Here is a 25,268-nt window from a genome sequence, read left to right on the forward strand (position 1 = left end):
TGAAAACAAAAGTGAGTCATATAGCGCAAACAAATATGGTGGCATAAATAGTGTGTGCAGATATCGCGTGACTCTTGAAAAGTTACAGCAGATTTGCAATCTTCCAGATGTATGGCTAGCTCAAAATCCCTGAAACATCAATCGACATTCTAGGTAGGTCACGCCTTATTTTATTTTGAAGAAAGATCTTAATATTAAGTCCAAAACCAGTGGCCTAAATGACGTTTCTATGTGTGAGTTTCGTAGCACTGCTGTCAGATCAGAGGAACGATCAAGACTTTTTAGTTTCACTTTTCCATCTGCAGCGTTTTCTGTGCTGAAATTGCACCTGTTTAGTAGGTACTTGTATTAGAGGGCTATCGTTTTCCAGAAATTTGAGGAAAATTGGAGCCTGATACGAAAATTAAACATTTCTCTTTCACTTCCCAACGTTAGCGCACTGTACCCTAACTCCTTTCTGTGCAAAATGGCATGAGACCTTCGAGGTACCTGTCTATTTGTTGAGCAGACTGGTGTCTATCTCGTAGGGCCCCGTACCATTTGCACGGAAACAAATCAGGGTACAATGCACGGCCAAAATTTCCTCTTGATTATGAAACTTGAGAAATTGTTAAGCCGTTCGTACAGGGCTCAGTTCCTCTTTATTTCTTGTTAATGATATGTCCTGTGTGAATGACAATTTGCAGATAGTCTAATAATGTAAGTACTCTCTGCAAAGCCAGAGCAATTTCAGCTCAGAAAAAGCTGCGGATGGAAAAGTGAAAATAGAAAGTCTTGATTGTTTCTCTGACCTGAATGGTGGTGCTACGCAGACATGGAAACTTCAGTTCAGCCACTGGTTTTGGGCTTTATATTTATAAGATCCTTTTCAAAATACAATGAGACGTGACCTACCTAGAATGTTGATGACGTTTCGGGAACTTTGAGCTATCCATTCATTTATAAGAGTGTCAATCTGCTGTAACTTTGTGTGAGTCACTCATTCACTGCACACACTTATAACGCCGCCATGTTTGTTTGTATTATATGCCTCGCTTTGATATTCAAGATGGCGTACCCTGATAAAGGTCTATTAGCCATCTTGGTTGTAGAATATGAATGTAGTCTTTCAGAGTGAAAAAATGGTGGATTCCAGCCCATGTTGTACCTTATTTTGGCAGCAGTCAAAATAAAATAAACCAGCTGAACAGGTTTGGATATCGTACAATGTACTGTCACTGTATATGTACATGTTTGTAAAATTTTGGTCCTAGATCATATCACTAACACAAGGAAAACATGCATGTACATGCACCGTGTGTTTTCTTTGGTTGCTGTTTTAATTAGTAGCCCCGCCACGCCCCGGCCTGCTCGGCCTGTTACAAATTTACAAAATACATGTCGCAAGGAGGGGGGGGGGGGGGGGGACAAGGGAGGAAATCCAAATAGATTAGAAAAAGGGAAGACAAGGGGCGAATCATATTACTGTTAATTTCGTGTATATTTAACACTTGAAACAGTGGGAAAGGGCCTAAATGCGGCAATATACAATACGTATCATGGATTTTAACAAAGCATTGAATGATGTCCAGTCAGTGGCCGTGTCACGTGCAGAGCCCTGTTTGACCTCAGTTTCTTGTCCAGGGGTCATGCACACATGGCCCAAAAGCCTACACCAGATGGTACGAGACTGCATTTGAGACATCAGTAAAACATGACAAGTACCTGGATATTGCACCGTTGGGCCAAGATGGCGAAGCAAGTGAAAAGTTGAAATCGTGTGCTTTATTTTGATACCAAATACATTTGTATAACTGCTTTTGACAAAATCATACTTAATAGCAACACAAGCAAGTGCTGATTGTTTTTAGGTGTACATTCGATTCTTAAAAAAGACCGAAAGAAATGGCAAGTTTCAGGTGATCAGTGTTCTCCAACATGTAGAACAAACCTGGCGCCCCGCCATGCTTTCTGCGGCGCCCGCCATGTTTAAGAAGTCCCCGCCAAGCTTTAAAATCCTGCCGCCAGGTTTAATTTTTTTGACTCTACAGTGTACATTTACAACTAAAATAATTGATTTCAGTTGTTTTTTCCACACATTAACAATGTATTTCGATGTCATCCCAGCCCGATCGGGGTTGTCTTAAAATCTCGCTGAATCAATCACACGCACGGCCGGCCGTGCAAACACCAGCGATTCCCCATGCACTGTACGTACTATACTATAGGTACGCGCGATGTACACACACTGACAACTGAATCCCCAGTTCCGGAGTGTGCCGATACTTCAAGTAGCGACAACCCCGCCGCAAAAATATATATCTGTATTAGAACACACACACACACCAGCAGGAGTACGTACGGCAGATCTTACGTGCAGCCAACCGACTTTCTTTTTCTCAGTGCAATTGCACGCGCGGTACACAATACGCATTGATGTTTTTGTACGAGGCAAACGAGCTCGAAGCCAAAACACGCGTGCACATGGTGTTCCGATCATGCCGATTGTCAAAAGTTATAAATGGCGATCGTGTATGGGCCCGGTTCCCTAAGAGAACAAAATCCACTTTTAATTTATTTGACTTACCAAACTAGTTGGCGACATTTAAGAACATACAGGTAGGTCATAAATAGAGGGAAATTTGGGGGGAAAATGACGATGACAACGACAAAACGCAACATGAAAATAAAGATGACGATCGCACGGCACCGGCACCGGCACCACCCATAAAATCGCGTTAAAAAAACGTAATTTGTATCCCATTTTGTTTTTCAAAATTACAAAAAGGTGTCATTTGATCTGAGAGAAGTCTGCTTTAGGTTGAAAAGAAAATTTTTGAATGCTAAAAAAATCGGGGGAACTGGCCTGGAGAATCGCCTCAGATTGCACCACAGAGCATCTAGAATCCAAAATTTTCCCGGGGCCCTTAAGCGGGCCCCATACCCCACGCCGTAAGGGCTTCGCGCTCCGCGCTCGCAGGAGTGCCCCCCGACCCAAGCGCCAACCTTTAATTTTCAAAGTTGGAAAACACTGGGTGATAGAGGATAGTGTACTCTTCATTTACAATTGAAAGTTGTGCAGGAGCCATTTATATTTTTGGTCCAAATCGCCAGTTGAAAAACGAAAACTTTTCCGAGATTTCATCAATTTTCAATCATAATACACATGTAAACTGTAATTTGGGAGACTTTCGTCGTTGTTGACAAAAAAGGTAATTACAACACATATTTTTATATTTGATTTGTCCGTGAAATAATATCGTCAAAATGCATCAAAATCCTTTTGGGTTTTGGTGTTTTTTTTTAACTACCTAAAACAGCTTAGTTTGTATGGATCTGTTGTCATTTGGCATGAAAATGGCAAATTTTCTTAAGCCTTATTTACGGCCATCGTTCGCAAGCCTCGCGTTACAGTCAGTTTGTGTGGACGAGAAATGCGACCAGCTACGCGTGACACGGACACTGGTTGTGTCTACGACCCCCTCGCAATTCTTCTACAGCCAGTGATTTCCCCCTTCTCTTCTGGTGAGTGCTTTGCCCCCCCCCCCTCTACAAAAAAATACTGGTGAGGCCCATGCTTGCATGCTCTATAGGTGGTTCTAGGGGTGTAACGATTCACTGACGCATCGATAATCGCCATTCTGAAATGCCACAATATGGCATAGCAATACGTGACATATTGAACAATTGAACATGACAAGAAAACCGGAAGCATTTTACTACAATCAAATAATTTATGGACATTTTTTGGTGAGGTATGCCAAACTCTAATGAGGGCATGATGATGATCATGACGTCATTACACGAAAGGGTGCCAGAGGCGTAGCACGGTCATTTTTATGGGGGGTAAACAATTTTGAAAAGGGCACTTGCACATCCGTTGTGAAATGTAGACAGGTATTTTTTTTCTCCGGACCCTTGGCCGTAAAATCAAAGGGGGGGGGGGGCGGTACCATGGTTTTCAAAAAAGGGCACCACGTCTTTTTTGAAAAGGGCACTTGTTCAGGAAAAAAAGGGCACTCTTTACAAATTATTGGGGGGGGGGGGTTAAGCCCGTTGAAAAAAGGGCATTTGAATGGAAAAAGGCAGTCTTTACAAAATATTGGGGGGTAAATGCCCTCCCCCCCCCCCCCCCCCCCACTGGCTACGCTTCAAATGTGACCTGCCATAACATAATGAGGAATGACCCCCCACCTTTGACTTTTCACGTTATGTACATCATGTTGAAGCTTAAATCATTGGCTTTCCAATGATACCAAGTTTATATCTAGAGCTTAATTTAATCCAAAGATATGACCAAGGAACTTCAACAGTGTCCTGCCAAGTTTCGCTTACCTCATATTTGGAAGTGGCTTTGAAAAAAAAGACAAGCATTGCGCCGCCAACTGCAGTGAAAAATGTTCTTCAGTTTTTCCACTTGTGTGGGTATTTTTTCCCAACAAAAATGCATAGTGTGAATCGTGGATACCTTGGCTTCTCAAAAATGCAAAACAATCAATATCGATTTTGACATTAATTTTTTTTCTAGTATATTCGACTTCAGGCGTTAATTTCTCAAAACAGGGTTTTGGGGGTACATTCCTCATTTTGCCTCAGTAGGTCACAAATGATATCAGGTACAATGTTGACCTTAGGCTTCGTAATACATTGACGTCATCAAACCGGAAGTTAGGTATTTTGAATACATACACTTGTACTTTCATCGTAATTTTGTTATTTTTCAGACTTTCTTTTCTGGTCTAACATAAAATGAACTTACATATAATATTCACAACTAAACTGGGCAGTGTCTAATGAAATAGATCACCTTGGGTTTGTAACTCTCAACAAACCTGAATCTCTGGTTATCTGTTTTGTTAGTAAAAACGTCGTACACGTGCGCACACCACTGAACACTCAGGTTGCATTAACTTCCGGTTCCTGTCGTGCTATGCTACACTGTGTGAAGTATGCATGGTTACGTTGTGATGACGTCACACTAACGAACCGGATGTAGGTCAATCTACTGTTTTTCATGTATGTTGGCCAGGTAGCATTATAGATTGGCAAAGGGTCAATTGATCATGAAGAGGTTTGATTCTTTGCTTATAGTGTGTATGGGGTTAATTTATGTTGTTGTTTTTTTTTTTAACAGAGCGCAACTTGAACCCTAAAGCAGCGTGCCTTAAGAGACGAGAAGAAGAGAAAGTTGAAGAGAGGAACATGGGTGGAGGAGGAGGTGGGCCACCAAGCTCAGACTCAATCAACTCACCCCCTGGTATGGGGTCCAGGTAAATACTCTCAATTGATATCAGTGTCTGTTGGTGTACTTGATGGCTGCTGTTAATATTTGTTAAGTTATAAGCATAAACAAAGAATCCATTACTGACCCATTGCATGGGTGCTGGGTATTCTCAGAAGAACGTATGGCATTCAAAACTGTATGGCATTGATCAAAAGGGAAAGTTAAGGATTTGGGTAGGATTCCAAAGTGTTATCCAAGGTGTCACCCTTGAAAAGGATGAGAGCTGTGCATGGCTTGACCTGACATGAAGCAGGTCATGTACCATTGCAGGCCAATTACACCACCCTCATTCAAGCAACTGCTTTATTTATTTATTTATTTATTTATTACATTTCTTTACCTAGGGTATGCCCAAACAGTTTAAAACTGGTTTCTTTGGGGCCCTGCATGCATAACGAATTACTACACATATGTACAAATACAATACATTACAAATTCAATACAGCTCAATGAAATAGAATAAAAGCATTACTGCATGATCGTAAAGCAACTATTATAAATATTGTACAACTATTACAAAGAAACATGTACAGTTTGAAACGACATTGCTAACAGACTTTGCTAAGGCCTAAGGTGAAATAAGTGAACACGCTTCTGATTGGGTTCATAATTAAATACAATGTAAGCGTCTGGATACAAAACCTGTTAAAGCCTTGTTAACATTTATTGTGTAACTTTGGTATTTCAAGATCTAGTTGGCCCAAACCACTCCAATCAACATGCCGTATTGTCATATTATGAATGAATGGTAGTGTAGCAATTGCTTAAGTTATAAGGCTATTATAATGTTTGATTTCTGCAGCTGGAGCCCAAGTTATATGTCTCAATCTCCTGGATCTGCATGTAACCTCAGGCAACCTGCCAGCTTATGAGTTCTGCAACACAAGTATGTATCTTTTAGACCAAATAATTTGGTCAATTCTTAATCAAGAGTCAATCCAAGTTTCTGTCGGTTTTTCCTGATTGGATTTTTGTTTAATATCTGTGTTAGTTAAGTTGTTGGGGTCAAGTGTATTACTTTGTCTTGGAGTGTTTCTGTTCTGTCTGTCAAACTTAACAGGTACTTTGAACAATTTGTCTCATTTTGTCAACAGACTTCAAATGAAGTAAATGGCTAGCCTAGGCATCCACTAACTTAATATTATCATGTAGTTTCAATTTACTGAATTACGAGCACCAGAGGTGAAAACAACACACAAAAGCAAACATTTGTTAACATAAAGAGAGATGCTGCCTCCCTCAAATTGTGTTGTACCATGTGGAAATGACAATGCTGGTGATAAGTTTTTTGTCAGATGTTAGAGCAGGAGGAATGAGAGCACTCAATTTGTCATGCATTTTAATGCCATATTTGTTTCATGTCCTGTGTCTCTCTTTGCCGTTCAAATACATTCACAGTGCAAAAACTTGTCGTAAATTAAGGGACTTAAAAGTCAAAATTCATTCTTTTTACTTCAATTTGCAGAAGTTCAAATGTAACAAATTTTCCCGTTTTTGTTTACATCTTCCAGATACCTTTTTTTTTACTGGAGTTGGCACAGAACTACAGGACGTATATACCACAGTCACACCTGCTCAACAGCTTTGAGATTTGTAAAGTTTGGTGATAGAACTGGGAAAGTGGTTGACAGAGGAGCAACTTGGATTAACATTGAGCTATGAACACTGGATGTGAACGCTTCATTCAGGATGTCACAATCAACCATCCTTATAAGAGCTTCTGTGTAGCATGCAAGGACTATTGGATGTTCACATTGACAAGAGCTTCCTCAAAAAGTAGCAGTGCAAGCTACAACAATCAGGTTCTCTTTAAAGGCTTATGTCTATAGTACCAATTGGTGGATAAATCAGCCACCTAGGAGGCTTACACTAAACGAATGTAGCAAGAACCATGTAACAACCATAAAGTGAATGCGATTCTAAAGAGGTCAGTCCATATAGAATGATTGAATGACAATAACTCATTGACTAATTGAAGAGTTTCAGGGAGCGTAACAAGGTTTAGCAAGAGCTGTTGAATGGGTGAGCATGCTAAGAGTTTGATGTACGTAGAAGCTAAGGAAGCTAGCAAGCAGGTTTGGATACACGTAGCATCAACCATTGGATAGCTGAGCATTCTAGAAGCCAAGTGTCATAGCTGCTGTTGTTGATGTGCAGGTTTCAATCCAAACCTTTTGGTCTCAAAGTACATAAACTAATACAAATGATATGTTTTTGAGCTTCTTTAAAGCTGTACAGTATTTTGGGTGTCTTTTATAAACCATTTGTCTGTTGTAAAGTGGGAGTACTGCTAGTTGACACCAGATTCACGACTGAAGATATTGTTTATCTTGAACAGGTTACATAGGAAGATACCCTGCTTGTGAGGTTTCAAGGTGTTGTCAATCGTGAACATGTATGAAGGAATTAGTGGGCTTATCACAGTTGACCTGACCACAACCATGACAAATACTATATGCTGCATCATTTCAGTCTGTCATTCAACACGTATCTATAGTTCCATCGTAAACATCACCAGCACGACTTTGCCAAATTGTATTCATTATGTGCCGTTCTATCTTGGTACATTAATAAATTCTCTGTAAATATTATTTTGTGCTGCAGTGTATGGATAAAAACATGTCAAAGTGTCTTTGAAAAAAACAAAATCCCCTGCTTTGAACTGAGATGTTACAGTTTCAATACATGTGTCTAATATGCTTGTGTTATTCGAAAGTGCAGGCAATGCAGGATTGTGGCATTGTTTTTGGTGTGAATGCTTTCCATATTGGGTGTTAGGAGCAAAGAGCATCATGAAAACAAACGCACATTTCTATCATACTGTAATGTATGGCATGTATAACATGAACTTCTACTTTTATGGTTAGATATAGTAGGCCTACATTATTGCCACTTTTTACATTTCGAGTAAACTTGATATGTCAGATATTATGATGGAACATCCATTTCATACCACAAGATATATTTTAAATAAAATGGTGTCTCAAATTGCATATATAATATATAAATATATATGCTATTATTAAAGACCTGAATATTTTGTGTATTTTTTTTATTGATTAACCTTATGGCAATCATGACAAACCAAGATTGAATTAGTTCAGGGATGTAGTTGAGTCCAGTCACAAGTCAGTCACAAGTAACAGTGGACTGTAAACAAAGGAATGCCTCAGTCAAAGCTCATTGGAATAGCTCGTGAGTTGAACTGGGGACTCAATGACTTGTGATGGACTCGACCACATCCCTGAATGACTTATTATACTACAGATTCTTCTCATGGTGTTGCATGCTGTATATCCTTGTTATGCTGTGACTCTTAAGGTATTGCATCTGCTGTTAGACACCACTGTTAGACACCAGACAAACCTATTGTGAGCAGAGCAAGACCTTAAGGTTAGACTGTCCAGTGTGTATTTGAAAAAGTGCTTTGCATCCATGGCAACGAAGGAAAGAATATATTTAACTAAGATGCTTACCAGTCAACATTGGACATGATGTATCAGCTTAACTGTAAGAATTAAGTATAAATGACATGTCAGATAAAACCTGCTGGTTTCAATATCATCTGAAAAGCAGCTACAGTATTTTTTAGGGTGTCTGTTAGGACATCAAGTATAATGATGCCTTTTGTTATAATGATGCTGGCTTTCCTTCAACACTTCTTTCTGATGTTGGGTTAGATGGTGTCATGGTAAAGTGGAATAATTTCCCTCAAAGCCCACTATTTCCAGACATAATTGAAGGGCCTTGGTACCTGTACGTGATGGCTGTACAAATGTAGATCTAGTTGACTTTCTTTACAATGACAGAATTGTAGTAAGCTTGAAGAAATATTTTTTACCGAATGGTGTAGAAATTGGAGTAGACAAGGTTAATTTGTTTTTGTATTTATTTTACTTTTTAGAATACTTTGTTACTTTTAAAAGGGACATTCTTAAATTTTGGCAGTTTGTGGAAATTGAAATACACTTTTGGGAAAGCTTTGTTTAAATCTTGTTTTTAATACCAAACCAATGGGAAGAATGACATCACTTCTTGCATCCAAAGGAAGTGGCCAGGATGTTTCTACCTGAACATGTAGTGATTCACAACTGCATGTCAATAAAAGAAATACACTGAACAGTGTTCCCCCCCCCCCCCCTCCACCCCATCACAAGTAAGTTTGTCTTTCCTGGGAATTGTTTATATAAATGAAACTTGAAAATTGTTGCCAGGGGACTTTCAGTTAGAGTGACATGTAGACTAGTTGGCTTTGTTCTTTTGTTTTGGTTTTTAGTTGTAATAATAGTGCACACTTTACACCTGGGATGTACTTGTGGTCATCACAGGTGGAATAGAATGGAAGATGGAGATGGACATTCTTATTGAATATGACTACCACTTTGATTTCCTCAGTTTATTAAACGCGTGTAGATTTGTGATTAATAGTGATCATTTGCACCATTTGATAGTTGATATTTGGAGATTGTTTTAATTTAGACTTTCAGTCAAATGAGGAGTTAATATTCTTCAGACAAACAGCTAAAGAGTTGTTCTATAAATAACCTGATAAATAAAAGAAAAGCTGCACACCCAAACTGAAGTTCAGTTGCAATGAATTAGGTAGGAGAGGTTCAGATTGTCTTGACTATATTGATGAAGCAGGATCTTTGACATCTGGGGCACATTTTTGACCATGTTCATAAATTCCAACTGCACAGTAAGAAATAATAAATGGTGTGCATGCAAATTTCACTCGGGAACATAAAGGTAACTTAAATGAAGAACTGGCAAATTGATGTATTTTAGTTTTAAAGGGACTTTTCATGGCAGGCTGTTGTATAATATATTTTGAAAGAGTTTCTAATACAGCAAAATGTAAGTCTAATGTGAGTTCTGGTATGTGGACAACTAAGAGCAATGTAAGGTGTGTCACAACAGAAGTTTGCTTTTGGTTATTAGATTTGACGGGTCCTAGATATTGGATGGCTGGAAGGTTTCTTGACTCTACCATATTGGAACGTGTTTAAGTCCAACAAACCCTCTTCTGCTGATCTGGAGAAAATGACAAAAAGGAGAAAACATGCTGGAATATATCATTCACTTTCACCAGTTTTCCAACAAAAGAGTATTTTTCCCCACAACCGCTTACTGTTTAATATCAAAAGATTGTATGCATTATTTTTGTAGGGTACTTTTATTGCTGTATAAATACTTCACATGCAGACCGGTGACGAGTGCCTGATTTAGTGTGCAGGTCTTAATCAGCATGGGTTTGCTTGAAGTTGATTTGCAAGACAACTGGTGAAGCAGTATGTGAGGCAATATCAGCATTTCAACGAATTATTAAACTTCTGAACAATATTAAGTGTGATGCTGTAGACCAAACATAACACTTAATATCTGAGCAACTGCCAACTTCCTCATTGTCTAAACCCAAGTCAAGGCCAATTAGTGTTATTACCTTTTAAATATGTGTTACTGCTACAAACACTGTTTCTTTTAAATGCCCTGCATATATGAGCCCTTATGCTTTAAGGCATAGGGCAATGGTTTTGTATGGCTTGGGCAGGCATCAGTAAATCCTTTGTGCATTCATTGTTACATAATAAGAAATAATAAAGAACACCCTCTGAGATACCCGCAATACATAACCTCTAACGTATCTGTATCAAATACCATGCATAAGGATTTTCGTCTTAAGTGTATTTAAAATGTACAAAGGTCATCACATTTTAAGTGTTCAAGACAATAAAATTTCAAGAGTGATAGTAAAGATAATCCTCTCTTGGGATAATATATTTGCATCTTTTGCCAATTAAGAAATGTATTTATCACAATATGTGGCACTAATGTAAATTTAATTCATTTAACATTTCAATTACATGAATTATGTTAATAAGAATTTCATTTGGCAACAAACATGCATCTGAAGTCGCACTTCCATTTTGTAATGATTTAGGTCGATGAGTAACTTCCTTGTTTATGTTGATTGGACGTGGCCAATTCTCACTGTACTTGTTTATCTGTTTCTTCATGTGGAAGACAAAGCAAAGATGTCAACTTCGTAAACTCAACTTGGAAAAGTGATACTTCCGTTTTACTTATTTTGTACTTTTACCACTTGACTTATTCTTCTAGTTTTAATTTGTTTTTGTGGTTGCTTTTGAAACTGTTTACTGGTTAGTAAATTGGCATTGAGAAAGAACAGACTTGTACTTTACAAGATATCAATTTAAAAAGTTCTTGAAAATTTGTAGTGTTGCATGCCATATCCTGATCCAACATGCATACCGTCATACATTCTAGCAGTACAATGTACATGGTTCAAAACGCACTTATTCAAGAGGAGAATTATTTAACATGATACTTTGCATTCTCTAGATATCCTATTTATACCTCAAACAATGCCTGTTAAGATTCAGATGTATCATATATGCGTGAACCATGAACTGAGTAATATATTATATAGATAACTACCACAACTGTGCCTCATTACTCATGTTGTTTTTCTCTCTTTCTCTCTGTTTTTGGTTCTGTGGATATTCCTGGGTTATTCTCTCATTATCACCCGGCATCTTTCATTGTAAATAGGCTTCTGTTTAGAGAATAAATGTGCCATCTTTGTAACTGTCGTCAAACTTAACTGAAGGTGAATGTGTTTTGTTGTTTTGCCATGTTTTGTTTACTTTCTTTACTGCAAAGGAATGAATTCCATGAAAGTTGAAAAGATCTTAAAGGTATAGTCCATCATTTGTAATTTGTGCATTTTGTTCGTTTGAAGCAACAAAAGTGCTCAAAATCTAAAGAAGGGTACTGAACAACTAACCTGATGAAGTTTCAGCTCAGCTTCAGCTGTATATTCCGAGAAAAACAGCATTCTAGGATCTCAATTTCAAATCAAAAGTTGCTGAATCATGTTTTGAATTGGGCCTGAATTCAGCGTCCGATACACTTTCTCACAGCCGACTGCAGTTACGCGATGTCATGTCGCGCACTGATCCGACGAATTATAGAAACCGCGTGTGCGTCGTGCCAATGCTTGCGCGCGCTTCACCAAATAACAAAACAAACAATTAATTTAAATTTCCTACGGTTCTTCTTAAGAAGCACCGTTGGAAAGGCCTTCTTTCGTTGATTTCTTCTAAATGACAGCTTGCCAGAAAGAAAAATTTGACAAGGAGTTTAGTCTCCTTACAATCTTTCAACCAAGTATGTTTTCCATCACCAATTATGTCAGTCACTTTTTGGAAAGCTGCAAATGATGGACTCTGGCTTTAAATATTCTCATGAGAACTTAAATACATGTATACTTACTACTTTAATAATGAAGATTAAGCCTGGCAAATAATTTAGAAAACATAACACGTTAAGCTTTTAATTAAATGCCATTACTTAAAGTTGCATTTCCTGTGCTCTTAAACATATTCAATTGTTTTTCCTATCAATAAATTTTCAACTTGTGTACCCGTTTTATTCCAACCAAAAAAAACCTCCTTTTGGACTTCTTGGACGTCCACAACCCTCTGAAAAAAAGGGGTTTGTTTTTGGCCACTAAGAGATCTGCTTTGCGATCAGACTAGCTCCCGGTCCATATATTATTGATACCAATTGCGGGGCGGGAACCAGCTTACCGTGAGAATTATTCTCTGGCAGCCAATAATTAGAAATTGTAAAGAATTACTTCAATATAAGGCCATTTTTTTTTCAGTCGATGTCTAGTTTCAAAGTGAACAACCGTTTGTATTGCTAGACAATAGCCATTTAGAAAAGGAATATATTGTTCAGGATGAAACTAGCGCAGGGAACGTAACTTTAAAAATAGTTTTGTTATTTTTATATTCTGTAAACAAGCTCAAGACATAGTCATACAAATATTAATCCTGAACATTTTTATTTTTTACTTTCCGCATTTTACATACCCTTCATTTCACAAGAAGTATGGGTTAGCAAGTTACAAAAAGGACATTGTTGTAAAGCCAGTGCTGCCACAGTTTATCACCTCATGCACCTCGCATACATTCCCTCCGATCCTTTTCAAAGACTGCGTATAGTTTGCACAGCAGAAGGTAGGTATTGTTTCCCCCCCCCCCCCCTAAGGAGTGTGCATGTCACACCGCACACCAATTACCAAAACATTCAGGCTGTCACAACATAGGGGCCTCATAGCAGAAAATTCTTGTATTTACAAAAAAAATGACTTAGAAACTTATCTTATGTAAAGATCAACATAGAGGAGCGGCACGTTCATGGGTGAGAATGTTCACCCGAGTTGAGTTTATCTTTACGTGAGCTATCCAAAAAAAGTTCTGTCCATAAAATTTCACACGAATAAAGAAATTTTACACACATCTGGTAAACTGTGTGTATTCTGCATGGTTTTATTGACTTTAAAACTGCCAAAGAGGTTTTTTTTTCTAAATAAGATAATCTGCTCTTACAAATTAGAGAAGTTTTCCAAATCACTAGCTACACAATATTTGAGGAACTTGACCTGTTCATGAAATAATGGAACACTGAACATGAGTGAAGGATCTACTATGGAAGCTACTTAAGGAAGGTCATCTTTGCTCGTATTCTAAAATCCCTACCTTTTCTTTTCAAGCTGACAATATAGATTTCATTATGTATTTGGATGACTTCTTTATTTTCATTAAAATATTTTACTCAGCCACTTTTGCATATTAAAGGGAATATACAACATTTGCAAACATCGAAAAATAAAACTACCAAGTTTTTGCAAAATACCTTAATAGGATGTTGGTAAATGACAGTCTAAAGCATCCTGTAAAATTATGGCACCTGGTATACTGTCATTTTCAAGAAAAGTGGTATTTTTGTATCAATTTCCAACGCTGATCAGCCGATCAGCGTTGGAAACAACTGGCTTTTTTTTCAAATACTGGCCCCAATTGACCATTGCACTTGTTTGCAATCGATTACAAACCTATGAACGGGTACGAGCCAGCTAGACTGGTTCCCTGACCTTACAATTCCCCAATGTATGTAAACTGCTCTGTTTCTTCTTATATGGAGTCAGGGGACCAGACTACAGGAAAATGATCGTTTTTCTTGGTTTTTATAGCACTTTCGAACCCAAAACCTCCAAAAAGTCAGTGTAACTATATTTGCTTTATATTTCCAACCCCCCAATTCCATCCATTTCTGAAAATTACAGCAAAAGCAAATGATGTATATTCCCTTTAACAGTGAAATGTCAGGGACATGACGTACATTTTTTTGAAAGTTGAACTGAACATCTTAGTGTGCCATTCCAGATGCATTGCAACATTAAAATAAACTGTTAAATTTCATCTTGTACATAGGTTTTCTTATTAAAGGGAATATACAACATTTGCAAACATCAAAAAACAAAACTTGCAAATTATTTTGAAATACCTTACCGGACTGTTAGTAACTCACAGTCTAAAGCATCCTGTAGAATAGTGGCACCTGGTGTGCTGACATTTTCAAGAAAAGTGGTATTTTTGTATCAATTTCCAACGCTGGTCGGCCGACCAGCTTTGGAAAAACAAACGACTTTTTTTAACTACTGCCCCAAATTTACCAAATGTAGTCAGTCCACATTTTGATTGCAATTGGTTACACACCCGTGAAAGGGTGCAATAGTCCAGCAAGACTGGTTTGCTGACCTTGGGGTCAGGGAACCAGACTACAGGAACATGATTTTTTTTTGGGGGGGGGGGTTCTAGCAACCACACCAGCAAAAAAGTCAGTGAAACAATATTTGCTGTAAAATACTAGCCCCAAAACCATCCATTTTATGAAAATTATGGCAAAAGCTAATCTTGTATATTCCCTTTAAGTTCTAGCGCTGGTATTTGTATTTATAAAATTGGACATTTACTTTATCGATAATAATAGTAATAATAATAATACAGAATATTTATAACGCGCTCTACCAAGATCACAGCGCCTAACATATTCCTGTTAGGACCACTTATTACAAATGTAGTAAACAGCACACTACAGGGCAAGTCAGAATGATCTGGACCAAAATTAAAGAAATATTAAAAATATGTAGTAATTATTCTCAGACTGATATAATATGCAACACACACACAGAAGTTGTTTGTAATTATTCCACAGCTCTTTTTTATTCAACACAACATTTTGCATTTGCCAGATACCATGGGCAAACTGGCAAATAAATACAATATAGTGGTTCCACACCAGACCCCCTAGGTTGACCAGACCCAGCCATGAAGAGGGCACACTGGGGCCCACGGTATATAGGTCACACCATACCTTGAATATTAGGGCACACGACCCTGGTACATAGGGCATGCCAGACCCTGATGGGCACACCAGACAAATACAGGTAGGATCTTCCCCTTAACCAGCAGGAGGAATAATGGCTTATGATAGACAGCCAGGAAACCAATGCAATTAGATATTAGATAAGGCACTAGATTTTAAATCCTACGGCAAAAAGCAGTACTGCTTATATCTGTCCCACAAAAGTGTCCTTTGAATGGAAGTGATGGGGTGGAGGTGGGCAAGTTACAAGTAAATTTTTCCCGTTGTGCTTTACACAAAGGGCTGTGACAAAGTGAGCACAAAGTTGCACTTTCTTTTCCCAATAAAACCAGCCATCAGAATAAGAAGCTGCCCCATAGGCTGCAAGTTTTATGTAACATAAGTTCTTATTGGTCCAAACTTTATTTGATTGGCTGACACAGATGCATAAATTAACATTGGATCCTGTTTACAATTCTGTCTTTTTCACAAAAATTGAAATTGCACTTTTGACAAGAAATCCTGACCAAATTCTGTACATACTTGCATGGACAGAAAGCTGTTAAATACTGTACAGACATGAAAAAGTTTCCTACCTGAGAAGCTAAAAGTGTGCATAATCTTCTATTTTCTACCCAATTGTGTGTTGCCATTTGTGCAAGAAAAACCTTTACCCATCCACACACACTAGCACGTTTCTTTATGGTGTAAATCGAGGATTTTCTTTTGTTCCTCTTCCCTTTTCCTTTGCTAACTTTTTCGTAACAGCTCTCATTGGATTTGTACACATTTTCTAATGGAGGTTGTTCTCGATTTGGTTCCTGTCCTCGATTCACCGATGATGTAGCACGTGTGTGTCCTTGATTTACACCATAAACAAACGCAGGCATACACAATGTACTGTTACCAGGTTATTGATTTTCAGTGATGCAAAAATACGCAGTAAAGATGCAAGAATTGTCTAGGCAGGCCACTAAGTGCATTGTCCTTTTGTGACTTGGAACTTCACTCACAGCTTTACACACACACACACAAACGTGTGTTCACCGTCGATCGTGGACGTCCTAATGTCCCTCTTTTGTTTGTACTCTTTTTAGGAAGACTCCCATAGGTTTTGTACACAACCCCAATCGCGGACGTATGCTGGGAATCGTGGACGATATTGTTCTCTTTTGTTCTCTGGTATTTTTCGTCCACAGTTTGAAAAGATGAACACGTACACACACGGCCTGCATAGTACTACCAACAGGTAATGCATATTCATGAAAAAGTTTGCCAACTCAGCAGTTGATTGGCTGCTCTTGATCAGCTTGGGATCTTGTGTTGCAACAAATTTGCAATGGCATTTTGTGCAGTAAATCTTTACACATGAAACATATAGGCATGCATGTACAGTGTGTCTCCATACAGTGGAAGTCTACAAAGGGACTTCATTAGCAAAGCTTGTAAGTAAATTGTATGTATCACAGCTTATCTTTTATTGTGAACTGTAATATACACTCAGTCAATTAATTTGATGTTTGATATACAAGTGTGAGTCTGTGGCAATTTCTTAGGCATTGTTTCACATATGAGTGAATTAAAACACCAACTGAGAAATTCTGAGAGTAAAGCATTTGATCATTTATTGTAATGATAAAATGTCTTATCAAAACAAATATACAAATGAGATATGTTTAATTGGCTGGTATGTGGGACATATTTGTGTTGGGGGGGGGCATTTCCCCCCTCCCCCCCCCCCCAAGTTGTTTCCTTCCCCCCCCCCCCCCCCCCCCCCCCGACAGTTTTCTCCCAACACTTTATCAACAAATATATTAATTATGTTTACTTTCTTCGCTGTTAAGATAATAATAATGACTGGAAAGCCAATTTCATAAGCTACTTTTTTTAAATATGAAATATAATTTTGGGGGTTTGGGTTCCGCTTTTTTGACTCACCCTGTATGTCATAACGAAAATTATTTCATTTGTAAGAATAGTGACACTGGATTATTATTGTTCAGTAAAAGCAACATCATTTTTGTGAGGGGTTGGAAGTTAAAACAAAAGCATGATCCTTAAAGTATTAGCTCATTGATTTAGTATCATGTTTAACTTCCCATACCCCAGAATTTAAATTGCCATCCTAAATCCACCAATCTAACTCTGAACAAGAAACCAAAGCAATCTGTACTCAATAACCTATTAATTGAACTGCTTCAAAAACAGGGTGGATCATTAGACTAGGTTTTGGAGGGTTACAGTACCAATCACTGATGTTTCTTGTCCTCAATTTCAACGACATAAGTGGAGTATACTTTCTCTGTATAAGGCCCTTCAATCAAAATTGCAATTTTATAGCATATTGCTAACAGCAATGTAAGAAGTAAACCAGCCGGACTTGGTCCAAACCTGAAAGCACAAAGAAATGGCAATCAGTTTATTATACTTCAATTGATAATTACATAGAAATGGAATTTTTGTTCATCAATTCAAAACAGGAATATAGTATATAGGAATATTTAATGGGCCCAAAGATCAGGGGTAAATATGAAATAACATGTTTTGTTAACAGCCCTATATATGCCGTAGAACAACTGGTTTATGTCATACGCCGCCAAGGTCACGCATTGCCTGGGGTGATGTATCCACACAAACCTGGACTAACGTAACGTAGCGATATGCACTGTGTATTTATTTTTATCCATTGGAAAAGAAAACATAACAGAATCCGTTGTGTTCTGAGTGATGACTACAGTCAGCTACGAAGCAGCGTCCCATTTTTATTTCCAGTCTTATTTATTCTTATTGTCTGAGAAATTTCAACTAGAAAGTGTTCACCTAAATCAGGCAGACAAATCCTACATGCAAAAATGGCAGACGTTTCTTTTTTCACCCGGCCTCCGTAAATTCAAACAATGTGGGGGGGGGGGGGGGGGTTGGACTCCAATTTTTTTTCAAAATGACATAAGCACATGGGGTGTACGCTATATAAGCTTTGGACTCGTGCAGAAATGTCAGGGAGCTTTTCATACGCATAAGACAGTACTTTGGCAATACGAACGAGGTCAAATGCGAGATTAGACTCGCCAAAGAGAGACACTACACCCTCAGAGTTCAACGCCTCAAGCGATCCAATCCAGCAGCCTGGTTTTGTGAAATCCACATGATGACAACCAGTGCTAGAACAAAACGACAAATAGCTGTGAAAATGTTGAACCAGAAAACCACAAGTCCATTGCTCAAGCGATATGCTCGAAATTCATTGCAGTGAGCGATGATATTGACCCACTCGACAGGGCACCTCTTCCGTCTTATTTGCCATCGCAATCAATTCCAGAAGTTCAGCCGTGGGATGTATTCCGTAAACTGAACAAAATAATGAAGTCAAAGGCATGTGGTCCCTATAACATTCCAGCCAGATTTATCCGTGAGGATTCTTACGAGTTTGCTAAACCCCTGACACACATCATCAATTCATCATTCGCTGAACAGGTAGTCCCAGAACAGTGGAAAAGAGCTATTGTTGTTGAAAGACCCAGTTTTGGACAAACCTTCGCCAAATTGATCTTTCCGAAGCCTTTATACGATCAGCTTCAGCCTGCCTGCTAGTCTGAAACTGGCCAGCAAAGAGGTTTTGCCCTTGGAAAGGAAGGGACTTCAGACGCTTGTGAGCTCCATCGGTTGGCAGAAATATGGCATCAAGAATTGCTGCCAGTCGTTTCTCTATGCTGTGACGTCAAATTTGAGTACCAGGTATAAGCTAACTGAGAACTGCTCCTAGTGAGTTGTCCAGACAGTAAAAGATGGAGCCAAGCATGTCGGCTGAATGGTGGAATCAGTTTGACATGAGTGAAAACCCTGTGTGGGTTATAGCCAAACAAGCGGTGCTGTGAATGGTTGGAGTGCCTGTTCGTTGTGGTTATGGGCAGCATTTGGAAACAGGAATGCAGTCGAGGCCCTGTGACCAGAGTTGGCTGCAATTTGATCATGCACGTCATTAGCAACAGTAGGCGTGGCAAGGTATTGGGTCCTCTCATCTGCTGACAAGTCCCCCCCCCCCCCCCGTCCCATCTATTTTCGTCCTGAATAAAGAAATGTAGCCTACATTTGATTCTTATGCTCAGAATAGCTGATTCAATGGCTCCAAGGGATTTGCTAAGTAGGGAAATATCACGCTGACAGGTTGGTAATTTGTGGCGTAGGTACCGGTATAAATGGTAGCATACATAGGGGGTAAGCGGCTTGCTACTTGTGGGACACTTCCCTGTGCCTCACGAAACTGCTGGTTAAAGAGTAACTTGCAGCCTGTGCAAAGTCTCATTCGCTCAGTACGCTGTGAGCTACTTGCAGCCTGTGCAAAGTCTCACTTGCTCAGTACGGTGTGAGCTACTTGCAGCCTGTGCAAAGTCTCATTCGCTCAGTACGGTGTGAGCTACTTGCAACCTGTGCAAAGTCTCACTCGCTCAGTACGCTGTGAGCTACTTGCAGCCTGTGCAAAGTCTCACTCGCTCAGTACGGTGTGAGCTACTTGCAGCCTGTGCAAAGTCTCATTTGCTCAGTACACTGTGAGCTACTTGCAGCCTGTGCAAAGTCTCACTTGCTCAGTACGGTGTGAGCTACTTGCAGCCTGTGCAAAGTCTCATTCGCTCAGTACGATGTGAGCTACTTGCAGCCTGTGCAAAGTCTCACTCGCTCAGTACGGTGTGAGCTACTTGCAGCCTGTGCAAAGTCTCATTCGCTCAGTACGGTGTGAGCTAGTTGCAGCCTGTGCAAAGTCTCACTCGCTCAGTACGGTGTGAGCTACTTGCAGCCTATGCAAAGTCTCACTCGCTCAGTACGGTGTGAGCTATTTGCAGCCTGTGCAAAGTCTCACTCGCTCAGTACGGTGTGAGCTACTTGCAGCCTGTGCAAAGTCTCACTCGCTCAGTACGGTGTGAGCTACTTGCAGCCTGTGCAAAGTCTCACTCGCTCAGTACGGTGTGAGCTACTTGCAGCCTGTGCAAAGTCTCATTCGCTCAGTACGGTGTGAGCTAGTTGCAGCCTGTGCAAAGTCTCATTTGCTCAGTATGCTGTGAGCTACTTGCAGCCTATGCAAAGTCTCACTCGCTCAGTATGCTGTGAGCTACTTGCAGCCTGTGCAAAGTCTCACTTGCTCAGTACGGTGTGAGCTACTTGCAGCCTGTGCAAAGTCTCACTTGCTCAGTACACTGTGAGCTACTTGCAGCCTGTGCAAAGTCTCATTTGCTCAGTACACTGTGAGCTACTTGCAGCCTGTGCAAAGTCTCACTCGCTCAGTACGGTGTGAGCTACTTGCAGCCTGTGCAAAGTCTCACTCGCTCAGTACGGTGTGAGCTACTTGCAGCCTGTGCAAAGTCTCACTCGCTCAGTACGGTGTGAGCTACTTGCAGCCTGTGCAAAGTCTCACTCGCTCAGTACGGTGTGAGCTACTTGCAGCCTGTGCAAAGTCTCACTCGCTCAGTACGGTGTGAGCTACTTGCAGCCTGTGCAAAGTCTCACTTGCTCAGTACGGTGTGAGCTACTTGCAGCCTGTGCAAAGTCTCACTTGCTCAGTACGGTGTGAGCTACTTGCAGCCTGTGCAAAGTCTCATTCGCTCAGTACACTGTGAGCTACTTGCAGCCTGTGCAAAGTCTCACTCGCTCAGTACGGTGGAGCTACTTGCAGCCTGTGCAAAGTCTCACTTGCTCAGTACGGTGTGAGCTACTTGCAGCCTGTGCAAAGTCTCACTCGCTCAGTACGGTGTGAGCTACTTGCAGCCTGTGCAAAGTCTCACTCGCTCAGTACGGTGTGAGCTACTTGCAGCCTGTGCAAAGTCTCACTTGCTCAGTACGGTGTGAGCTACTTGCAGCCTGTGCAAAGTCTCACTCGCTCAGTACGGTGTGAGCTACTTGCAGCCTGTGCAAAGTCTCACTCGCTCAGTACGGTGTGAGCTACTTGCAGCCTGTGCAAAGTCTCACTTGCTCAGTACGGTGTGAGCTACTTGCAGCCTGTGCAAAGTCTCACTTGCTCAGTACGGTGTGAGCTACTTGCAGCCTGTGCAAAGTTTCATTCGCTCAGTACACTGTGAGCTACTTGCAGCCTGTGCAAAGTCTCACTCGCTCAGTACGGTGTGAGCTACTTGCAGCCTGTGCAAAGTCTCACTCGCTCAGTACGGTGTGAGCTACTTGCAGCCTGTGCAAAGTCTCACTCGCTCAGTACGGTGTGAGCTACTTGCAGCCTGTGCAAAGTCTCACTTGCTCAGTACGGTGTGAGCTACTTGCAGCCAGTGCAAAGTCTCACTTGCTCAGTACGGTGTGAGCTACTTGCAGCCTGTGCAAAGTCTCATTCGCTCAGTACACTGTGAGCTACTTGCAGCCTGTGCAAAGTCTCACTCGCTCAGTACGGTGTGAGCTACTTGCAGCCTGTGCAAAGTCTCACTCGCTCAGTATGCTGTGAGCTACTTGCAGCCTGTGCAAAGTCTCATTTGCTCAGTACACTGTGAGCTACTTGCAGCCTGTGCAAAGTGTAACGTTAAATAATGGTCGTATGCTTGCAAACTGTGTGAAACTTCGCTAGTTAGGCAGGGCGTGAGTTACTTGCAGCCTTTGTGAAGCCTCAGGGAAACGGCCTGGTAAAAAGCCATGTAACAGGAGTCAGCAACCAGCAACCTGTTATGTTGTGTAAGGCCTCACTCCTGAAGGTACCCATAACGCATGGGCGTCAAGGATGGGGGTCACAATATCAAATGTCCCCCCCCCCCAGATTTTTGTACTCGTGTGTCTCATTTACAGGGCCCTATTATGTACTACATATCTTTTGCTAAGAAAATATTGGTTTAAGTGGTCAGAAAATATTGGTTTAAGTGGTCGGGGAGTCAGGTTGGCATAGCAGTACTTTCCTCGCTTCCACTGCTGTGACCCGGGTTCGAATCCCGCCTGGGCCAATATGTGGATTTGGTTTTCAGTCCCTACCTGATTCCATGGGTTTTCCTCAGATTATTCCTCTGGGTTTTTCCTCCCACCTCTAAAACTTTAACTTCTTCTCATTGTCTTCTCTCTACAGGTTTCTTCAGGCTTTCGAGCTACAGTGCTTAGGGTACTTTTGAGGAATCCTTGGTTTCATTACCAGAAAGAAATAAAACTAGAGATCTATGTCTGTTTGCAACAGAACATAGGGCTTTTTTCGCATGACGCTATTTTTTTTTTATCAATAACACGTCCTATACTATGCATGTACAACGTTTCAAATTATACGGTACAATTTTTTTTAATTTAGCATGTAGCGTATGTGAGATATATTATCATCAAAAAGAAATAAATCCATATTAAATCAGACGTATTGGCCTAGGTTCATACGCAATTTTGAACCATTCTCAATATGCGACTTTAAAAAAATGCACCTTTATGATGACGTCACATGCCTTACGATAATGTCATCTTGATAACACTTGTCAATGCACATTTTTGCATTGTGGTCTTGATTTGTACCAAGCTTGAAGTCAATGCAACGAAAGGAAGTGTTTAATTTTGGAAGGGGAATGAATTTGTAAATAATACAAAAAATCATAAAAAATCATGCGGTGACGTCATGGTGACATCATTTCGGATTTTGCATACTAGTACTATTATCTAGCTATCTACCAAGTTTCATGACGATCAGACTTTCCCTTGTATGTTTTTTTTTAAATCGCATTTTTGATGACGTCATGATGACGTCACACATTTTACCAAATTTTGTACATATACCTGTTACCTAACAAACATAATACAAAAAGAATTTTGAATTTTGCATGCTGCGTTCGTGAGATATGGCTTAAAGGTCCAAAAATTCAAAAAATCATATAAAATCGCACGATGACTTCATCATGACGTCACCTCAATTTTTACCTATAACACATCCCGGTCTACCTACATACCGAGTTATAACCCAATCGGACTTACAGTTCTGTAGAAATAGGACTTCAAAATATGCACGTTTGTGATGACGTCACGTGACCCATGGTAACGTCATGATGACGTCACTCTTTGGCATACAACTCTGCCATAGGGACTATGCCTGTAGTAACTTTGAATGATGTATGACAAAGATTAATGCCAACAGTGGCACAGAGAAAAAAACGTGTACAAAGTCTATGGATTTAGGCGACAAAAAGAAGAAGAAGAAGAAGAAGAAGAAGAAGAAGAAGAGGAAAGAAAAAAAATGAGAACAAAAAGAAAGGCTTTTTCGCAAATTTGCGAAAAAGCCAATAAAAAAAATTAAAATGAAACTGCCTCAGATTGCACCACAGAGCATCTAGAATCCAAAGTTTTTCAGTGCCCGTAAGCAGGCCCCGAACCCCACACTTATAGCTCAAAATAATTGATTCAATGACCTCAACCTCGAAAATGATGTTCAAATTATTATTTTTTGCCAAGTAAATATTGGCTAAAGTGGTCAGGAATTGCCTCAGATCACACCACAGAGCATCTATAATCCAATTTTTTTGTGGGGGCCCTTAAGCGGGTTCGAACCCTTGGCCTTTAGCTCAGAGTAGCTGCTTCAATGACTCCAACCTCGATAAATGATGTTCAAATGATTATCTTTTGCTAACAAAAAAACGAGTCAGAAATTGCGTGATGAGGCTCGGCTAGCCGCTCTCAGCACTGCTCTCCCTGCTCTGCCCTCCGTCTGGAGAACATCTTTCAAGTAGCACTCAGTGAAGGTGTTGGTTGTCTTCCAACATGCTGCCTGTGTGATATCCCTTATAGAGACACCCTTAAAGAAGGCCCGGGAAGTGGACGCTGCCCTGACATCATGCGCATGGACTGGTCCAACAGACTCTGGTATTGGTGCGTCCACCTCCGACTTGATGGCCATAACCAGTCAGCGAGCAATCATGTCACGTGAGTCCGGCCAGTATGGCAGAGTTGTTGTTATGAACAGCTGGGAATGTCCCATTCGAAGTGTCCTTGTTTTATCAACGTACCATTTCAGGGCCCGCACCGGACAACAAAACTTGTCGCAAGAAATGGACGAGAAGGATTTAATGTCTGGTACAAAAATGTCACGAGGTGAAAAATCCTCCGACTGATTCTTTGTCAAAAACCTGCTTCAGGGATCAGGCGCACACCAAGGTCTGACGCAAGACGCCATGTCAGGTTGGGTTCCGCTGACGTGGCTACCTGAGATGGACCCATGATGATCCAGTCTTCGAGGTACATGAAAATCATCACCCCTTGTTTTCGTAGTGCGGCCCCGACTGTCTTCACTATTCGCGTGAAGACTTGGGGCGAGGTTGAGAGGCCAAAAGGAAGCACCATAAACTCGTATTGGACATCATTATACTGGAAGCGAAGGAATTTCCAATGGTCTTGTCTGATTGGAACGTGGAAGAACGCGTCCTTCAGATCTAGGCTGGCTCCCCAAGCTGGTGTGAGGACCGACTCCAGTATTATTATGAGTGTGTCCATGCGAAAATGTCCTGGCCAAATGAACTTGTTGAGGGGCTTTAAATTTAAGATTGTGCGCCAAATGCCGGCCTCCTTCTTGGGTACCAAGAAGAAGGTCGACATGAAGCCCAATCGCGTCTCCCCCGGGGGGAGCGTGCGTACTGCACGTTTCCTGAGGAGGGAGTTAATCTCCCCCTTGAGGGAGAGGCGTTTCATTGGGTCGGACGGCACTGAAGTTGGCCAAACAATCATGTCCGACATGAAGTACCCGTATCATGTCCCTCTGCACTAACAGAGTTCCGTTTCGGTGATGGACAGCCGCTGTAATTGGTCTGGCTCTTCGTCATCATCGGATGAA

The 25,268-nt window shown here is 40.4% G+C and overlaps 2 protein-coding genes and 1 long non-coding RNA gene across 6 annotated transcripts in view; 1 reads left to right on the plus strand and 2 right to left on the minus strand.

Annotated features, from left to right (window-relative positions):
- LOC119720683 (transcription factor 12-like) overlaps positions 1 to 11,888 on the plus strand; it is a 95,593-nt gene extending 83,705 nt beyond the window's left edge. For all 3 annotated transcript variants that reach the window (XM_038190480.1, XM_038190479.1, XM_038190478.1), the window contains exons 14-16: positions 5,114 to 5,249; positions 6,066 to 6,149; positions 6,775 to 11,888. In XM_038190480.1, the coding sequence (XP_038046408.1) occupies positions 5,114 to 5,249; positions 6,066 to 6,135 (206 nt within the window). In that variant the 3' untranslated portion in view covers positions 6,136 to 6,149; positions 6,775 to 11,888. The remainder of the gene's footprint in view (positions 1 to 5,113; positions 5,250 to 6,065; positions 6,150 to 6,774) is intronic.
- Positions 11,889 to 17,281: 5,393 nt separating this feature from the next.
- LOC119720056 (phosphatidylethanolamine N-methyltransferase-like) overlaps positions 17,282 to 25,268 on the minus strand; it is a 49,364-nt gene continuing 41,377 nt past the window's right edge. For both annotated transcript variants that reach the window (XM_038189575.1, XM_038189577.1), the window contains exon 7: positions 17,282 to 17,893. In XM_038189575.1, the coding sequence (XP_038045503.1) occupies positions 17,752 to 17,893 (142 nt within the window). In that variant the 3' untranslated portion in view covers positions 17,282 to 17,751. The remainder of the gene's footprint in view (positions 17,894 to 25,268) is intronic.
- On the minus strand, positions 17,895 to 22,280 carry LOC119720057. The gene is made up of 2 exons (XR_005270049.1): positions 19,928 to 22,280; positions 17,895 to 19,789 (listed from the first exon to the last, which is right to left on the minus strand). It is a non-coding gene; the product is annotated as an uncharacterized LOC119720057 (long non-coding RNA).

The sequence above is a fragment of the Patiria miniata genome, unplaced genomic scaffold (assembly GCF_015706575.1).
Source record: "Patiria miniata isolate m_02_andy unplaced genomic scaffold, ASM1570657v1 HiC_scaffold_9, whole genome shotgun sequence".
NCBI lineage: Eukaryota > Metazoa > Echinodermata > Asteroidea > Valvatida > Asterinidae > Patiria > Patiria miniata.